Source organism: Ips typographus, linkage group LG2, assembly GCF_016097725.1.
Source record: "Ips typographus isolate SLU linkage group LG2, UJ_Ityp_2.0, whole genome shotgun sequence".
In the NCBI taxonomy this organism is placed as follows: domain Eukaryota; kingdom Metazoa; phylum Arthropoda; class Insecta; order Coleoptera; family Curculionidae; genus Ips; species Ips typographus.
Genome location: NC_138423.1, coordinates 11221172 through 11240050, shown reverse-complemented (window position 1 = coordinate 11240050; position 18879 = coordinate 11221172). Strand labels below are relative to the sequence as shown.

The window sequence follows — 18879 nt, the reverse complement described above, 5'->3', positions numbered from 1 at the left end:
GACAGTACTTGTCAAACACGATAATTCGGACGATCATTAGAGCTTTTAGAGATTTTACCTTAGTTAGCTTTGTTAATGAGACGTTTTATGAAGATTACTTGGTAGTACTTGTCACACGCAATTGGCCTGAACATACTTAGTCACAAAGGTGTACACGTGACTTGACTTAAACCGGTTTATTCACTCGAAGAGCTTAGGCCACTCGCTACGCTTGTGGACCTAGTTGTTCTTTTCGTGAATAAAAAATGGTTTAAGTCACTTGCTGTATAAATAACTATTAAATCACTCTGAATGACATTCGCCTATTTACAGATGTAAACAAACAAACATCAATGTTACATCTACGGGGCGCGGTGCAAATTTAATAGAACTGTAATTTTAGTTGTTTTTTTTAATATAAGAAGTCGAAATTTAATAAAATACTGTATAAGACACGTGACTTAAACCGGTTTATTCACTCGAATAAATATGAATGAATAAAAAATGGTTTGTCACTTACTGTATAAATAACTATAAACTTGCACTTAACATTATACAAAATTGAAATTTGGCGAAAAATGAAGTTCTTAAAATGATGATCTTTCTCTTGGAAACATAAATAAGCCTTTTAAGTTAGAGATAATGCTAACAAATCTCTTTTTTGATTAACCTAAATAGTTCAGCAATGCTTGTATAATAATAACATTTTCTGCGGGGGTTTCTTTTCTAGATACATTTTTAACTATGATTGACGCTCCGAATTATCGTGTTTGACAAGTACTGTCAAATAATGACATTTTTTAAAACGGCCCATTAACTCAAAGCCAATAACTAAAGTAAAAATAGTTTTTATTGAATTATTTTGTTATTTATGAAGCAAATCATAAGTTATTATACATCACTAAAATCAGAATAAAACGTACTATTTGGTGGGCTAAAAATCCAATATGGCGCCCATAAGAAAAAAGAAAGTTGATGATGACTGACAGAAAACGAAACGTCGTGTGGCAAATTTGTATCCATCATCGAATAGCTAGGAAAAAGTGACAATGAAAAGATGCTTTTAGTTTTGGGATATCTCTTCAAATAAGGTTAGAAATAAATAAAAACAAAAAATCAAATTTTCAGTTTTTTTCGGATATCTTCGGAAGTACTCGGAAAATCAAAAATTTTAAAACAGCATTTGGTTGAGCGTTAAATTGCGCAACTTTGCCCCAATTTAAACTTTCTCGTATCTCTTATGGTTTCTGAGATCCCAATGGTGAGGGTCGAATTTGAATTACCCTGTATACTGTTTCTTTATAGACAAAATACTTATACTCATACACAAAAATTTAACATTAAAAATCGGAATTCGTGCTGGCCATTTTGTTTTCCTGACCAATCCAACCATTCGGAAAAAATTTGTTGGAGTAATTTCTCACAATGAGAAATAAGCTGAGGCTCCATCTTTCAAGATTTCAATTTGCATTGCAATTGCAATTCCGGCTTGCATCTTGAAAACCGTTGTAGCTACATGCGACATGCTACTCGAATATAAAGCAAGTTCTATAATTTGCTGCTTTGCCACGTGCTACCTATCTGCGCAGACATTATTTTACTTGTTTAGAGATCAAAAAATGGAGATAACCTTTCTTCTACAGTAGCAACTCTTCGATAATTTATATCTTATAACTGCATTGATGGTTTTTTAAGATCAACGAGTTTCTGGGATACTGCCTTACTATCCGGTACAAATTTTAAAATGTTTTTCATTCACAACAATTTTCATACGTTTCTAAAGTTCACTGGTCATAAATGAAGACGCGCTTTAGCGCTATGCGACTTTTGTGTGAAAGTAAATCTTTGTGCTTCCTGCTTCCAGGCAACACGTTGCAGGTCGCATGCTACTTTGGTGTGAAAGTCCACTAGTCAAATGTGCAACCGTTCAAAACAGACGCGATAATCAATACGATCATTTAACCGACTACAAATTGTAGACCATAAAGTATTATGTTAACTTGATATAGTCCCAAAAAATGGTGCAAGCAATATCTGTTCTAAAGATCATGATTTTGCAAGGTTTTTTTCATATTGCCAAAGCTGTTAAAAATAGAAAGACAGTAAAATCAATTAAATAATTATCTAATTGAACACATAGAAGATAATCAACATTGAATATTGTAAATGCAAAGGAAATTTTAATTAAATTAAATCACGGCCACAATTCTCACAAAACATGTATAAGTACGTATAATAAGCTAATTTGCACTGCTACTAGCCTCCTCAACCGGCTCTCCTTTCGCTTGCCTCTCTATCGTTTCAGAAATGTGCATCTAACAAATTGAATTAAAGACATCATTGAAGTGTCCACAAGTTTGGTCAAATTTGATTAACCTTGTAACTTGTCCAAATAAAGTTACTTACCCAATATTTTGCCCTTATCGTATCGTATTTATTTGCCAAGTCATCACAAAGCTCCTTGGCTCTGGCCACCGTGTATTTGCTGTTGTTATCCCCGCTTCCATTTTCGGCTGCTCTCTCAGAACACATGTCAACAATACAAGCAAGCAAAAATGGAGATCTATTTCCCTCTTCAAACAAAGTTTCGCAAAATTCGGTAACTTTTTTGTTTCGACTCAATCCTTCTTGGGCGTGCAGTAACAAACTAAATAGTTTGACAAAATTAGTAATTTTGGTACACCATTAACAGGGTAAATTTACTGACCCTCTCAAATAATTCCATGCGCTTTCATTTTCAATGGCAGTCCTAATTTTACTTAAGGTATAATCAATTTCCCATTCCAAAACCTCCGGTGTAAACCCAGTAGTGTTGTTAACAACGAAATATCTTTGGTTCCAAGCAGAATTATTTTTTACGTCATCTTGAAGAAGCTGATCAACGTAATTTAATTCTCCTTCATATAAACTAAAAAAAAACATGCACATATGATCACCAAAAATATTATTTACTACAAATACCCACTTGAATGTCTTTATAACCCACTGCCTGTGTTGCCAAGCATGGTAATTTTTAGCATCTTTAGCTAATGCAGTTTCAGTAAGATATTTCTCTTTTGAGGGATCTTGCAGCCACTCAACCAAAACTTTCCTATGATGCCACACTTGATAATTTTTAGTTTGTTTTAGGATGACTTTTTCTATATAGTTCAATTCTTCGTAGAGGTCTTTATTCAAAGCTTTTAGGATTTCCCTTCTAAAAATACTTGTGTATAACTAAATTATCAGAGTAAAACAATGTAATAAACAGACAACAAGGGTGAAATAAAAGTAGTTATGAGGGGTCTAGTGAGAAGACCGATGAAGAAAATTTCGGGTCATAAACCAAAAAATTTTTTTGCTGTAATTAAGAGTAGACAAAAAAATATTAACCACCAATTTTTTTTTTTTGTAACACGCAACATTTTATTGCGAAACAAATCGTAGTAAAAACCATACTTATTTGGTACACCATATATCATGTGCCCTATCCCTCTTCTGTTTATTGGTTTATAGTGAGTTGAGTGAGACGGAATGCATGGACTATTTGGATGTAGTATGTCCAATATTAATTTTTAACCCAACGTCAGGGTCAAGGAAGACGGAACTGAAATTGTAGGTTGTTTTATGTTTATTTTATAGTGATTCGTGTTTAAGGAGTTATCTTCTGCTGGAAAAAATACCGTTCAAACAATAGTAAGAGCTGTCCTGTAATAAGATATTTTCACGAGAGAGACGAATACCTGACCAATGAGTTTTTCGCGTTCTGACTTTAGACTTCCACATACGTTATAAAATTGAACTGTCTCTTATTAGGTCACAGGGAACCTTGCCTGGCTAATTTAACTTTTTTTAAGCTTTTTATAAACTTACTAGCTATGTAATATCCAAATGTAAGATGTAATAGCTCCTTTTAATTTAATGCCTAAATTTTAAAAAGTTTATATTTAAACCTTAATATGCACTATGGTTTACATACTGTTCTCGCGGACTGAGTTTACCCGTGCGTCATCCCCCTGTGATTTAGAAGTACACATGCATTATTGACTACATCCTTGTCTATTGTTCACTTTCAGAAAGGGTAAATATCTAAGTGAATGTCTTCCAAAAAAAAAAACATTTACTGATTAGCGCTTCTATTTCAGACATTATCAGTTTGAAAACTATCGAAATTTATTTGATTTGTTTACTATTAATTCTTTTCCGTTTCTTTGTGTTGTTAATCATTTATAAAGTTTTCTATTTACCACACCACCACAGTTCTTTTAAGAGCTATTGTTTCTACGCTTTGAACATTCTGTAAGTACTTTCATAATATTATTATTTTTTTATGTCGGCTGTCACGATCTAACCATAATTGGCACTAACCTGTTTTGAAAAAAAAGTGGGAGTGTCTTTTATGGTTTTCATTTACCCATTTGGTTTTTCGTAAATTTGGAATTACTTATTATTACAGTATTTTTTTAGAAAATTCCTGGAAAAATTCTCCACAGACAAGCCCAGCAGTTAATTCTTAACCTTTGTGAATATTTTGAATTGGAAAAAACCAATGGAGGACCTTTAGAAGCTTTATCATCTGTTAGACGTTATTGACGGGTCAAGACCACTAATTTATCTGAAAGCATTAAAATGGATGTTCGAAATACATTATATGATATGTACAACAATAGTATGTTAATAATAGTAAAATATATCTACTTTTGTAAAAAACATCTATTAACATTTCATTGTTTCATTGTTCAAACATATTAATAATAAAGTCATAGAAAAAATAAAATAAGCGTCTAAAATGTTTTCCAGCGGGTTTAAAATATAAAATAAGTGAATTGCAACCTGAAAATGAGATATGAGATACTACAGCATCACTAAGAATGTCTTATTGAATTTTTAATTTGTTGTATTTATTTTAGAGAAACATGTAACCATCCGGAACTTAAATCAAGAGCTTAAAGTTAAAGAAATACTACATATTGGTGATACATCTCTGCGAATTTTGGTAAATAAATTAGGTTTCAAATTTAGACGGAATTCTATGATCCAAACGGAGACTTCTCATAAATAAAAAATGTTATTTTGGTCAAGATATTTTTGATTTGCTTTGGTATGAGGTTGTTTTAGTGCAAATTTGCAGCCAAAAATCTCTACTTTCTGACTGACAATACACGCAAAATTTTAAACGTGACGAAGCTTTAGACACGCCCTTTTCTATAATATGGACACAACAGGTTTGTTGACGAAAACTTGATTTGAATCATATGATTATAAATGACGTAGCCTTTGTGACACACCGGTAAACTCACTCCGCGAGAACAGTAATGTAGTGGTCCTTTGTTAGAAAAATCTACCAAATAATATAAGAGTACAATATTAATCCTATCATCTGAAAGTAATTTCTGCATTAATTTTAGCTGAATATTAGAAACTTAAACATAGTTGCTAAGATATTCATACCCAATATCATATTTATTTGAATAATCTAACACTTAACGTATCTTCGTAAATTGTTCTATTAATCGCAAATTTGTAGTGTATTTTATTTTATTTATATACATTTTATGAAACAGTTAACATTCTGAGACTGCTTTCACTTCACACTAACCAGCAGAAACGTCGTATTTTTTGCGTTCTAAACTGTCATTGGCTAGTCAGCCTGTTATTAGCCAATGACAATTCAGAATGCTGAAAATACTAGGCTTCTGCTAGATAGTGTGAAAGCATATCTCTGCTAATTTAAATATTTTTAGTTTCCCACCAAGAAAACTAAATACCACTTTTTCTGTTAAACAAAGCTACAAAAAATGAAGGATTTCTACAACCAACCAATTTTAACTTTCTTTTTAAGAAAATGAACTAAAAAAATATATGAAAAGGGCCCTCAATAGAAAATCTTTATTTTTCTGTTTTCAAAAATATGTGTTTTATTAAGGTTATGTTATGTTGGTTACTTTTCAGGTTTTATAAAAAGAAAATATTTTTTAATTTTTTTCTCTCCTGACTGGCCTAAGGTTGATTTTAGTTGTTTTTTTATGACAACTTACAGAATATCAATATTTTTCTGCCTCAGAATATACCATTTGTGTATTGAGTAAAATATAAACAATCACCCTGTGCTGGCCTGTACTCTTATTTATTCATATGGCATACATGCAGTATAAACACAAAAGTAAAGGTAGGTATACAACAGTCATACAACACAGAAGTATACCTAGTAGAACAGGCCACACATAGGACTAATGTAGAACAGTTGTTCTATTTTTAATGAATACTTGGTTTCAATAAGATTCTACTAATTAGGTTCAAAGGTTTTGTATTTGTCTTTAAATAATTCCTGATTATAGTGTTTATTTCCAATAGGAGTTTTATTCTGAAGTGATCATTTTGGCAACATAAAGATTTTGAAATTTTAGCAACTTTTACTCTGTTGGGTAAATTAAAAGTTCTAACCAATTTAACAACTAGTAAACACACCTAATGGTTAACTAGATAATCAATTTTAAAAAACCCAAATAAATATTCAAATTTTTAGTAAAATTTCAAAACGACACTCTAGAGCTATAAAATCAAAAGTTGAAATTCACCTAAACTAACTTTGTAATCTCCAAGATGGTCTGCAAAGTTAGTAATTTACATTGCATATTTAAATTCAGAATAATTCACTTCAAAATCATATTTTAAATGTTTTCAAGCCTGGCTTCCAGCTTCTACTACCTTTAAAATATCTGAAAGAATTTGGCCATATAATTAAACACTTTTATTGAAGATTTGAACTTAAGAGCATCATCAGTAGCAAAAAAAGTAAAGATACTAAGTTACAGGGTTGGCAAAACATTGGTTTTTCAGACTTCTGGTTATTTGTGTTTTTGGATGGATCTTAGGGTTTGAAAACATATTCCAAAAAACTGGCCAATTAAAGATTTAGCAAATCATTTATAACAGTGATTATAGTCACATGAAGACTTCTCAGTTTTATTTTCATATACTTTTTAGCAACAGTTACCTACATAAATCAATATGAAGCAACAATATTGTTGAATTTATTCATAAATTAAACTAATCACTAGTTTCTTCATAAGTTAGACTCATCACTAATTGTATACCTAACTAAAAACTCAGACAGTTCACATAAAACTTAAACTTGGGAGGCTGCACTAACAATTATTCTTACCTGTATTGCCACACAGTATAATTAGCAGGATTTAGACTGGCTGCTGTCTTTGTTAACTCTAAAGCTCTCTCTGAATACTCCTTTTTTTGTACTATGGCTCTGAAATAGTCGAAACAATCCTGAACTAAAATAAAAACACAACCTAAATATTATCTTTGGTTCTGTGTTTTCTGTGAACCCCTGTTAAAATAAATACTCCCCCAAGCAATTAGCACTTAAAAATTGACCTAATTGAAGGTGTTTAACATATTTTACTCACATCCTTTGGTATAATCAATAGAGACAACTGGGTGTTCCCCATCGTCCTGTTTTAAGGGCGTAATATCGCTCCATTCCGGCCGGTCCTTATAGAAAATGTGGCCGTTTTCGCCCTCGTCACTACTACTGTCGCTCATTTTGAGTGAAAATTTAGTAGAAAAGCCTTTTTAAATATTATATCCTATAAAAAATTCAAAAATTCTATTCTATACAAAATTGCAAAATAAATACAGAACAGACACTACAGTGACAGAGGACAGAGAGATAAACGTCATTGTCATTGCGACTGTCAAAACACTCTACTAGTGCTATTTCGGTCTAACCTAAGTGAAAACTGAAATAAAAGGTGATTAGACCAGTCGAAGAGTATCCACCAATTTCGGTCTTTTAAATTAATAAACTCGTGGTTGAGTCCAATCATTCAGCGAGCGCTGTTATCGTCTACGTCATAAGTTGGCCGCATATTGTCTTGCAAACTTACTACATTAATGATAACCAAAGCAGATACATTTTTCCGTTTATCACTTTATTATTTCCAGGTTCTCAAATAGCTACAATAATACAAAACCAGCGTTAAAAAGCTAGATCACATTTAATCCAACTATTCGCCTCATTTAAAATTGTTTGAGGAATTAATTATTTTTTCTAGTCATTTATAAAATTATATTGTCAATAATATGGAATAAATGTAATAAATAATCATGGTGTTGCTTTTCAGCTTTAAAACTCATGAGTTTTAGTTTTTTCTTCATTATAAAATAAGTTATTGTACAATAACAATAAGGGTGGATATGATGTCCCTATCACACGAGGACTTTTATATAAAGAATGATATGGACAATACGCTCGAATTTTACAATCGTTTTCTACGATTAATTGGAATTATACTTACCAATTCTCTCAGAAGTCAAATAGCTGCTAAACCAGTGTTAGTTTGTTTCAATGTTGTAAACAATCTATTTCATATCTCCCGCTTAAAATTGCCTGTGATTGGTCTAGTTTATATCTCACGCTTAAAACTGCCTGTGATTGGCTTATTTGATATTTCACAGTTAAGATTTTGTTTCCTACACTATACCAAAGTGATTTATGGTTGATGGTACCTTTATTCGACCTTGGAAAATGAAACCTGGAAACTGGACCTAACTTATATGACTCTTTATCTACCGATCTAGAATAATTTTAAAAATGCAAAGTTACAGCTTTGTATAGTACCTACATGCATAGAAAAATACAAAACAATTCGAGGACACAACCTACACAGTCTCGTGCCCTTTGTTCTTCGTTTTCCGTACCATCAGGCAGCGACCACTCGGCGTAGTACCGCCCGACCCTGGCTGACAAAGGGAGTACGGTACCACCTCTGCATTGAATGCACGAATACGACAAAGACGGTCGAATACTGTTTAGTTTGGGTGCGATAAGGAGAGTGTCGCTTTTAGGTAGGAAAAAAAGCCGGCGGCGTTCTATAGAGTCGGTCGTGCAGACAAAACATAAACATCGTACTGTATATACGGTCGCAAGAACTTCAGCAAATTGTGTGCCCGGTGCCGCTCTCTCTTTCGTGCTTTTTTTCGGAAGCAGTGTTATATGCAAAAGGTTGTTCGAATTAAAATATATTGTTGTTCATTGACTTTTTTTTTTAATTTTTGGATTATCGAGGGCTTCCTTTGATGATGGGTGACTTATACTAAAATTGTAAGTAGTACTTTACTTTTTATGTGATTTAGTGAAGGAACTATCTGGCTTGGTACCTGCCATACTAATATATTAATTATTTAGGTCTCTTGGATATTATTAAATAGAGTGAAACACAATAACTTTATGATTTCTACCAGATGCGTTAATAACCTTGCAGTGAAGAATTGAGTCAATATTTTTTATCTAGGCAAAAGGTATAATAAGGTAGCATAATTCTATGTAACTTATAGTGACTTAGTTTTTGCTACCTAACTAATTTGCAGATGATACCATTATGCATGTATCCTTTATTTATCATCAACCTGCTCTTTAAGTCAGCTAAAAATGCAAAAAAGTATTGTTTTTTGCTTACTTTACTAAGTGTCTGAATGTGTGTAAATTTTATTAGGTAGGTACTTGATCAAATGAGAACCACCAAATAACTAAAGTTTCCGTGTTTTTCCAAACATCTGATATCTTACAAATTTTCTGATTCCCAATAATTATTCTGCTTTCTAATTTTACTTGGTCCCATCGATCTTAATAATATCTATAAATATAAATGAGAAAGTCAAATATCTCGGAAACGGTTAGAGTTGCAGAAATTTACACGGTCACAAATGGCAGAGCGTTAGTTTCAAATTTAACTGTTTTTCTGAACACGTATATACCTGTGTATGTTCAATTGTATTGCAGTTAGCACGAGGTGAAAGAGCAGTTCTGGGTGAACATTTTGAGCTTTTTACTGTCGCTGAAGTCGTGAAAATAACGAAAATATAGATTTTTTAAATTTTGATGCTATTTCCAAAAAAGTTAAATAAAGTTTGGAAACTTTTATTAGAATAACGGGAATTTTTGAACGAAACCCAAAATGTTTAAAATGACTTTCTGCAGCCACTGGACCGGGTAAACGGGTTCACAACTGTCAAAGAGTTAGTTTCAAATTTAACTGCTTTTTTGAACACCCTGTATACGTTCAGTCATGTTACAGTTAGCAAGAGGGGAAAAAGCAGTCCAAGACGAACATATTCAGCCCTTTACAATCGCTGAAATTAAAAAAATGGCTGAGATACGGAATTTTAAATATTTTGATGCAATTTTCAAAAAAAAAGTAATATAAAATTGAAATATCTTAAAAACGGTTAGAGTTACGGAAACTTTGCAACAGACCAAAAATGTTCAGAATGACTTTCTACACCCAGTGAACTAGGTTTACACTCTGTATATGTCCAATCGTATTTTGGTTACTACGAGGTGAAAGGGCAGTCAAGACAAACATTTTGAGCTTTTTTTCAGTCGCTGAAGCCCACGAAAGTAGCAGAGATATAATTTTTTAAAAATTGTGATGCAATTTAAAAAAAAAAGTAAAAATTAGTTGAAATGTCCTGGAAATGGTTAGAATTAGGGAAATTTTGCAAAAACCAAAGATTTTTAAAAAAAAACAAGTGGTCTAGGTTTACACCCACTTAGAACTGGCTGAACGCAGTTTCTGGCATAGCATTTTATTAATTTTATTGTTTTTCTGAACACCCAGTATACAGTGTGTCCCAAATTGGTTCTACATGTATTAGGATCTCGGTAACCGTAAGCTACAAAATCGGTGAAATGGGGAAAGTTTTAGAGAATTTTATGTGAAACTTATTTCCGGTTTCCAAATTAAATTATCTTTCTCCGTTTTCCAGAAAATTGGGAAAACGTCAGAGGCTGCATTTTAAACACTCTTTAACAAAGCCAAAGAGAGTTTTGAAACTAAGACATTATTAAGGCACTTTTTTACGTAGAACCCGATGACGTAATTATAAAAAATCTATTTTCATTGGTTTCCGAGATATGTATGATAACTTTGTAAATTCTTATGGCTGCCATCTTTTTGCATTTTTGGGAAGCGCTTAAAAAATCCTTTTCAATGATGTAATTGATGATGGTATTATTTAGTTTCTAAACGGCAGAAAAAGGTTAATTTTGAAACCGGAAATAAGTTTTAGGTACATAAAATTCTCTAAAACTTTTCCCATTTATCCGGTTCTGTAGCTATTACGGTTACCGAGATCCCAATACATGTAGAACCAATTTGGGACACACTGTATGTTCAATCGTGTTGCGGTTAGCATGAAGTGAAAGACCAGTTCCAGACGAAGATTTTGAGATTTTTACAGTCGCTTAATCCCCAAAAATTGAGGTTATACGAAATTTTCAAAATTTTTCTGCAATTTAAAAAAAATACGATTAAAAACTGAGATATTAAGTTTTTAACGGAAACGATTTTTAAAAAAGTGAATGCTTCTTTAAAATTGTCAAATATGGGGCGGTTAAAGAGTGATAGATTTGACAGTTTTAGGACTTATTATGGTGAGTCCGAGCAGCGGTGATGGTAGTTTGTGATTGGTTAAGAAAAAGCAGCAAGGAGAAAACTGCTTTTTTTAGCCAATCACAAACTACGCCTATTGTGCTGGAATTTACGCAATTTCTGCACATATGAGCTAGAGAAGAAGAAGCAAATTTTGGTAATTACTTGACTTAATGTCAAACAGTATGAATACAGTGACATTTTTGATGTTTGGTTAGGGATAATCTCTAAACTTCATTGGTTCGCACTACAAGGGAGAACCTACCCTACTTCATATTTTGTCAAGTAGCTTGACATTTTTAAGAATTCTCGTCGGTAATCAGCGTTTTTTTCTATTTTTCTATCTAATCTATTCTATTCATGGAATTTTTCTGTAGTATAAAATGGCAAGAAATTTTAAAACCTCGACATCGAACTTAATAATCTCAATTTGGAGAATGTTTACATTTTTTAAAGTATATTAACTTATTAGTGTATAATATTAGTGTTTTGTCATGTCATTTTTACAAAAGAAGCATTTTCCTTTTTACAGGGTTTTCCCAACTCACTTTCCATCCTCAATCTTGTTAAGGCGACAATATCAGGATTGAAAAAAACTGAGTGATTATTTGTAGACCTTTTATTTAGTCAAACACTCATTGCGTGATCTTCCAAGAAAACCTCAAAGAAAAGAGTCCACGCAAGTGTTATTTCATCATTCTCCTCGAAACTTTTATATACCTAGGTATTTACCATACTTTCCTACAGAAATGCAATAATACTCTATTTTACAGACATTTTAAAAGCATTGAACCCTTTTCGTTCTCAATTACGGTTTCACGGGAATATCAATTCTCATTCATCAAAGATCATAAACAAAATCAGATTTTTCTCTTTGATACAACATTCCAGCTTCGTGCTGTAAATATTTATTTAGTTCCCATTTATCGTTGTTACACAAAAAGGTTCTAGCTGAACAACACATCTTTAATCACTGAAACATTTCCAATACATACAAACAATATTCTGAATGGAACTATTAGTATTAGTAGCAATCGGCGACTGTACCAATCTAAAAGAACAATAAACTAGTACCCATTCCATTGATTTATATGAGTTGAACGCAAACCTTTTTTCAAACACAGGAATGAGAAAGTAAGGTCATTCTGCTACCATTAACGTGTTGATTTGCAGAATTGCGGTTTTATTTCCATTTAAATTGAATGGCATATTTAAAACATATAATGTGATTATTATTTAACCACTGAATCAGGTTACTTACCACGATAAACCAATTAGACGTTGTGAAATTCAAATAGTAGATTAAGATTAAGTTTTTATCGCAGTATAAATAAATTCATCTAGCTGTTTAAATAATGTTAACACATTTATAGGTCATTACATTGAGTGGTCGCTTATTTATTAATTTTTTCTACCCCAATACACAAAAAACGTTTACATAACAGCCAGGTATCATTGGCAACTTTATCCAGCCTTTACAGCCTCATTACTTAAGCAAATTCCTCGAGATCGGAATTTGTAATATCATACATTTACCTCAAGATTACTGATGCTCGCGTTCTAGGAAAAGTTAATAAACCATAATGTTTAGCTTTCTCTGCAAAGATGATAAATTTCACAAATACCTACATCCGATATGCAAGTCTACATGGTACTTCCTTTGCACGCATCCATAGTTCTGAAATCACAATTATGCCTGTGGTGCAACTGGTTATTAAGTAAGTCAGTGGATGAGCGTTTGTCTGCAATATGTTACAGTGTAATGAGTTGTTATGAAGCAATCGAGATAATATAGTGAATGGAAGGTGCGGGTATGATGATTCAGCTGAAGATTGGATAAAATCCTATTGATTAAAGAGCAAAATTAGAAGTAGTCACACTTTTTGACATTACATAGAGGGATTAAATCCATTAGTGTGGAACAAGATTTTACCTTTCATTAGTAAGATTTATCAAGTATCAGCTAATTATTGGATTCTAATAAGTTAATGTTATTGGTAAAACCACAAGTAGGTTTTTTGAGTTTTGACGATATTGATATTAAAAATAATTTTGATCAATAATAACCATATCTTGTTCCACGTTCTATTTGACAGATTTGTATGTTAACTGATTCCTCTATAAATATATCAATTTCCAAGATATTAGGTAAATTTAAGTAGATACTTTTACTTTTGATGTTGAAAAGAAGAGGCACTGTAGCAAAACTCTACTATAAAATATCAACAAAATTGCGAAAATTGTTTTTGAGTCATTAATAAAAAGCCACTTGAGATTAAAAGGCAAAATCATTGTAGTAATTTTAAAAATAGTGACTGCTACTCTAATCTTGTATTTTAAAAGTCTGCTTCTGTCTTAAAGATAATATAGGAACATACAGACCAAAATTTGAATAGGACATATTAATTCATATTCGTGAAATAAACAAAAAATTGTGCGTGTGACATCACATGAATGCTCTTATTATTTGGCAACATTGTTTCTGTTCAATTTGTGAAGGCAACGGAGACAATAAACAATAAACAGACAAAGGCCGGCGTGGTTTTATTGACATTGACAATCAGAAAAGAACAAATAATTCAACATAACCAATCATCAGTTCAAATCAGATCAGTTTTTACGAAGTCTGGGAAAAAAATACCAGTTTCTGGAAAATTCGAACAGCCCTTGGGAAAAATTTTAAATTTTTTTGAAATCTGAACAAATACAACCCTTAATTTAACTTATTCATTAAAACAACAACCAAGAAATTGGACACTTGTCATGTGTAGGTATCTCTCTCTCTAGGTATCTTTTAATCATGTTTCAATCTGTCACAATAAAGGTGGTAATTGTCAAATACAACTCTATAAAGCTATAAAATTATAAAACATTACTTATAGGGAGTACCATCAGTACAATCTGTATTACATACAATCATATTTAATGCTTGTTTTTAGGTCTACAAATTCAATTTGGCATCAGTAGGGACATACAAATGCGTGTTTGTGTCAACTGGCAAAATCGGATCGGATCGGATCCATCGAGCTATTAAACTAAAACACACTTAAAAAAAATTTAAATTCGTATTAAATATGTTATATGTCCTTTATAGCTTTAGAAGTTAAATTTTGACATTTTGAACATATCTAAATGTGTCACAATGTTACTGTCAAATACCACTCCATAAAGCTATAAGTTCATGAGTTGAATTTTGACTTATTATAAAAATGCTTTAAAAATCCAAGGACAAAATTCTGTTCGTTGAGATCATCAAAAATATAAGATAAAATCTTCAATCTTCAAATGGCAAAAAAAATTCTGGGAAATTTTAGTAAAATCTTTTTTAATTCGCTTTTGGAGAAATTATATCATTTAAAATGATTGGCAAAACTGAAAATTATATACGAATTAAAATTAACCTCACTTCTTTATTATGATTCCTGTTTTTACTTTCAGAAGCATAATTAAAATTAATATTAAATTTTAAAATGGAACAATACATTGAGAAAACAAATTCAAATAATTTGCCCGCTGTATTGATATGTGACAGAAAAATATAAAAATAGAGTTAGGTTAGAATTACGGGACCTGATTCCAATATCTTATTTTTTTGAAAGATATTAAATTAGTAGTATCAAGCATCATCAAATTAGTAGTAGTGACAGGACAAGTATCAACGTTGCCAAATGGTGAAACAATACATGTGACGTCATAGCATTTTAAAAACTTTATTTTCTTAGTTATTATTACTTTGAATGAAAATCGCAAAAACACGTCGGTAATAATTTAATATAAACTATTCAAAACCATGAAAAAATATTTCGATGTTGTTCCCATTAGATACTTAAAGAAATCAATTTGAGACAAGGTAAACCTGTGAGGTGTTGGAAATGTGATGTGTTGTTGGATAGTTTGTCAATTAGCAAATGAAAGTTTTATCATATTGGACCTTTTAAGAACAGTTGAAATAATCACGTGACGTAATGAAATTCATCATTTTAATCAATTGTCAATAAACTTAAATTGGATCTCTCAGATTTCAAAATTTGAGTAAAAGTTTGAAAAATTTAAGTTAGAAATGATGGAATCAGTCACTTTATCTAAAAATTCAAGATCAAATTTAAAAATGTTAAGTAACGTAATAAGTCAAGTTGAAAATGAAAAGTTTCAAAAAATTGAATTTGTGTGGTGGCCTTAAACATAATTAATTGACATTCTAAAACCACAAAATGACCAAAAATTTAAAATTCAGTCTCTCCGATTTTAAACTATTAGTTAACTATTTCAAAAGTTGAAGTAAAAGACTATCGTACCAATCACGTGACTAATTCATAATTTAAATCAACTCTCATTTAAAAATCTATCAAACTAAAATTAGATCTTTTAGATTTGAAATCTTAATAAAATTTAAGTTAAAATTGATCGAACCAGTCACGTGATCTGAAAATTCAAATTGTAAGTACCTAAATACGTCAAAATCAAGGCTTTCAAAGTAGTTAAAACTTTTCAACTTAATTAAAACCATCGATTTTAATTATATTGAATTCACATTTTTAATTTGAAATTTGAGAAGTTTCAACATTTGATAGAAATTTGACTAAACAGAAATTTTAAAAAAATCATGTTATTGTAGTGACTAATAATCTAAAATAAATTATTTTTTATATCAAATCGTGTGTTAAAATATTTCAAAATTCAAGTTAAGAACAATCGAACTAGTCAAGTAACCTGCAAAACTGACAAAAGACGTTTTGAATAAAGAAAGAACAACAGAAAATTAGTAAATATAATACACCAAACACAGAAAAATAGTTCAGTCGTTATTATACAATTAAGCCTTAATAGAAAAAGAAAAAAATACAGAGACTTATTTGCACTTAACTCGACAACAAACAGGCATTAAACTTGATTTAAGTCAGAAACGTCACTCTGACAGCAGTATAACTAAACCGGTCCTTAAACTGTGATTGTATATACAATAACTTAACCTAATACTGAACCTTTTAGTACTTCCGGCCCTATAAAAAAACCAGCACTAATGTAGTATTCGAGAAATTTAAATTAAATTAAATCCATTATACCATGTCATATACGTTGTAACAAGTACAAGTTTACAAACAACAGAAATTTTCTATTTTACTCTGGTAACCAATGCGTTATTTATGATTTTTTTTTGCAGAATTTTTCATACGGTTTCTTCATATTTAGTCAGACATTGTTGGAAATATCAAAAATTTTAAAAGTGCGATAACATTTTTTATTATTTATTTATTTCCGGCTTGGTACCTAAACGCTCATACAGGTAATTAAGGACACAATTAGTTAACATGAGAAAGAGAATACGCATTTACTTTAACAATTTTTTAAACCATAAGGAAAGATTGTTGCATCGTGATCACTTAATTACTCAATTAATTATCTAACATCCTAATGCACTTTATCTCAATATGCAACCGAATTATTAAGTGAAAGGATCAATTTACCTAATATTCCCACTATATTGGAGTGCAGGCTTCATGCTGTGCCAATTTCTTTTAAGGCTAGTCAGTTGAGTTATAATGGTACTTTATTTGTTGCATGTCGTAAAAGGGCAATAAAAATTAACCAACCAATAAAAACCACTCCAACTGTTTCAAGCAACCAGTCAAGCGTAACTTAAGGCACATCTATTTATCTTTGCAATACTTCGGTGTTTCTCACAAAGATTTTTTTCTTGGTTTAAAAGAGATAAGAAAAACATTTTCTGAGCAAGACCAGATTGCGTTCTTTTATTACTAAAACAACAAGTTTGGTGCATGGTTATTTTCTTGCATCATTGCACTAATGAATTGGAAAAAAATCATAGTTTATTGGAAAGTTCTATTTACACAAGATAATGCTATTTACCTTATGCTAGCAAGTTAAACTACTTGCTACATATATTTACATTATCCATCACGCCTTGTATTTATTTATTGTCGGAACCAGACATATTCCCATCAATAAATTCTTACGTATAGGAAACTCCTGCATCGTTATCTCTGTTAAAATTCTAACCATAAATGGTAGAGAAAGCAAACTTAAAAAGAACACACATGACGATGTTACATTCCGGTTTCTAAACAGACCACTTTGTATTAAAGTGCAACCCACCTCGACCATCCTATGGCGGAGTTACCAAAGCAATTTAAAACTTCCGTTCACCAAAGAATTAACAATTAATTAGCTGGGTGCGGCTGTGTGTAAGTGAACCCGAAATCATTGCAGACATCGTTTAACAAAATTATAGTTTAATGAGCGTCTTTAAAGATGGAAGCCTGATATTGTCAAAGGCATTGTGCAAGGCGCTTAATAATGTCCGATTGTTTCTCTCTTTTGTACTGTCAGTGATTACGAGAGGACTTAATTTAAATGATTGCTTGTTCAGTTGTAAATCAGGCTAAGCAATTCAAAAATAAAAATTAATAAATACAAAATAATGGTTGTTTCTAACAAGGTTGATACTGTTGCTTTCTATACCGTTTAATTAAATATTTGAATTGCAATTAATTTATTTAATTTCTGATACCAGTACCACAGTACTGTATTTTAATGAGACAAATCAGCTTAGAAATATCTTATTACAATCCATTATAAGTTTGGTTGCAGGTCATGAAACTCACGTGACTTCACAAGCATTTTTTGATAAAGCCAACAGTTTTTGAGATTAGCACAATACTTAAATTTTGATCTTGGTAGCAGTTTCAGATACAGTGTCATTTTGGAGTATAGAATTCCAAAACTACGAACGTTACATACAGGGTATTCCAAATGTTTCGAAACGGTGTACCTTTTTCCAAAAGATGAAAGCTACAAATATTAGGTCTGTTCGTAGAGAGAATCTCCAATTAGAAATTAGAGAAATAGAGACGTCCATTGGCCAGAAGTCAGAAAACGTCATAGTCACGTGAGCATTCAACCAATGAAACTTGACATTTACTGTTTCTGAGTTGGAAACCAGTCAGGGATTACCTCTGCAAACAGACCTTTTAGAATTTTGGAATATCACGTATGGTTACAAAATCTATCTAGATAGACATATAACTTCTTGATTGGGTAATGTATTATTGAATATTTCTGTTTAGAGATGTGTTATCTGACCATCATTAATAATGTTCCTCGTTATCTTTTCTTTAATTGAACCATTTTCTATTCAACTTGCCATGCGACTTGACACGAAAATATGGAAATGTCAACCGGTTTTGTTAGATCGAAAACCCAATTCTAATCCATCTTCTAATTGGGTATTAACCGGAATTATAGCCAACAATAACCCCTATTGTTCTTTGGACCAAAAGGTGATGCATGTCGCTGGTCTAAAGACCTAGGTCCTAAAAATTCAAATTGACGATCAAGAGATGCCTTGCGGAAAAGGTAGACCGTTTCGGAACATTTGGAATGAATGCCCTGTATGTTAAATTTGGTCATGTGACTACCCGTGTCAATATAGACACAGGGTGGTTCAGTAAAA

The 18879-nt window shown here is 31.6% G+C and overlaps 2 protein-coding genes across 5 annotated transcripts in view; one reads left to right on the top strand and one right to left on the bottom strand.

The window, feature by feature from the left end:
• Nucleotides 1-2087: 2087 nt before the first annotated feature.
• On the bottom strand, nucleotides 2088-8445 carry Fnta (farnesyl transferase alpha). The gene is made up of 7 exons (XM_081972848.1): nucleotides 8274-8445; nucleotides 7383-7562; nucleotides 7124-7247; nucleotides 2945-3175; nucleotides 2687-2887; nucleotides 2386-2626; nucleotides 2088-2294 (listed from the first exon to the last, which is right to left on the bottom strand). The coding sequence occupies exons 2-7, from the start codon at nucleotides 7516-7518 to the stop codon at nucleotides 2220-2222; spliced, it is 1008 nt and encodes a 335-aa protein (XP_081828974.1). The 5' UTR covers nucleotides 7519-7562; nucleotides 8274-8445; the 3' UTR covers nucleotides 2088-2219.
• Nucleotides 8446-8759: 314 nt separating this feature from the next.
• The window catches only part of LOC145724509 (uncharacterized), a 55450-nt gene continuing 45330 nt past the window's right edge, over nucleotides 8760-18879 (top strand). For all 4 annotated transcript variants that reach the window (XM_081972836.1, XM_081972835.1, XM_081972831.1 and 1 more), the window contains exon 1: nucleotides 8760-9079. The gene's annotated coding sequence lies outside the window, so the exon portion shown is untranslated. The remainder of the gene's footprint in view (nucleotides 9080-18879) is intronic.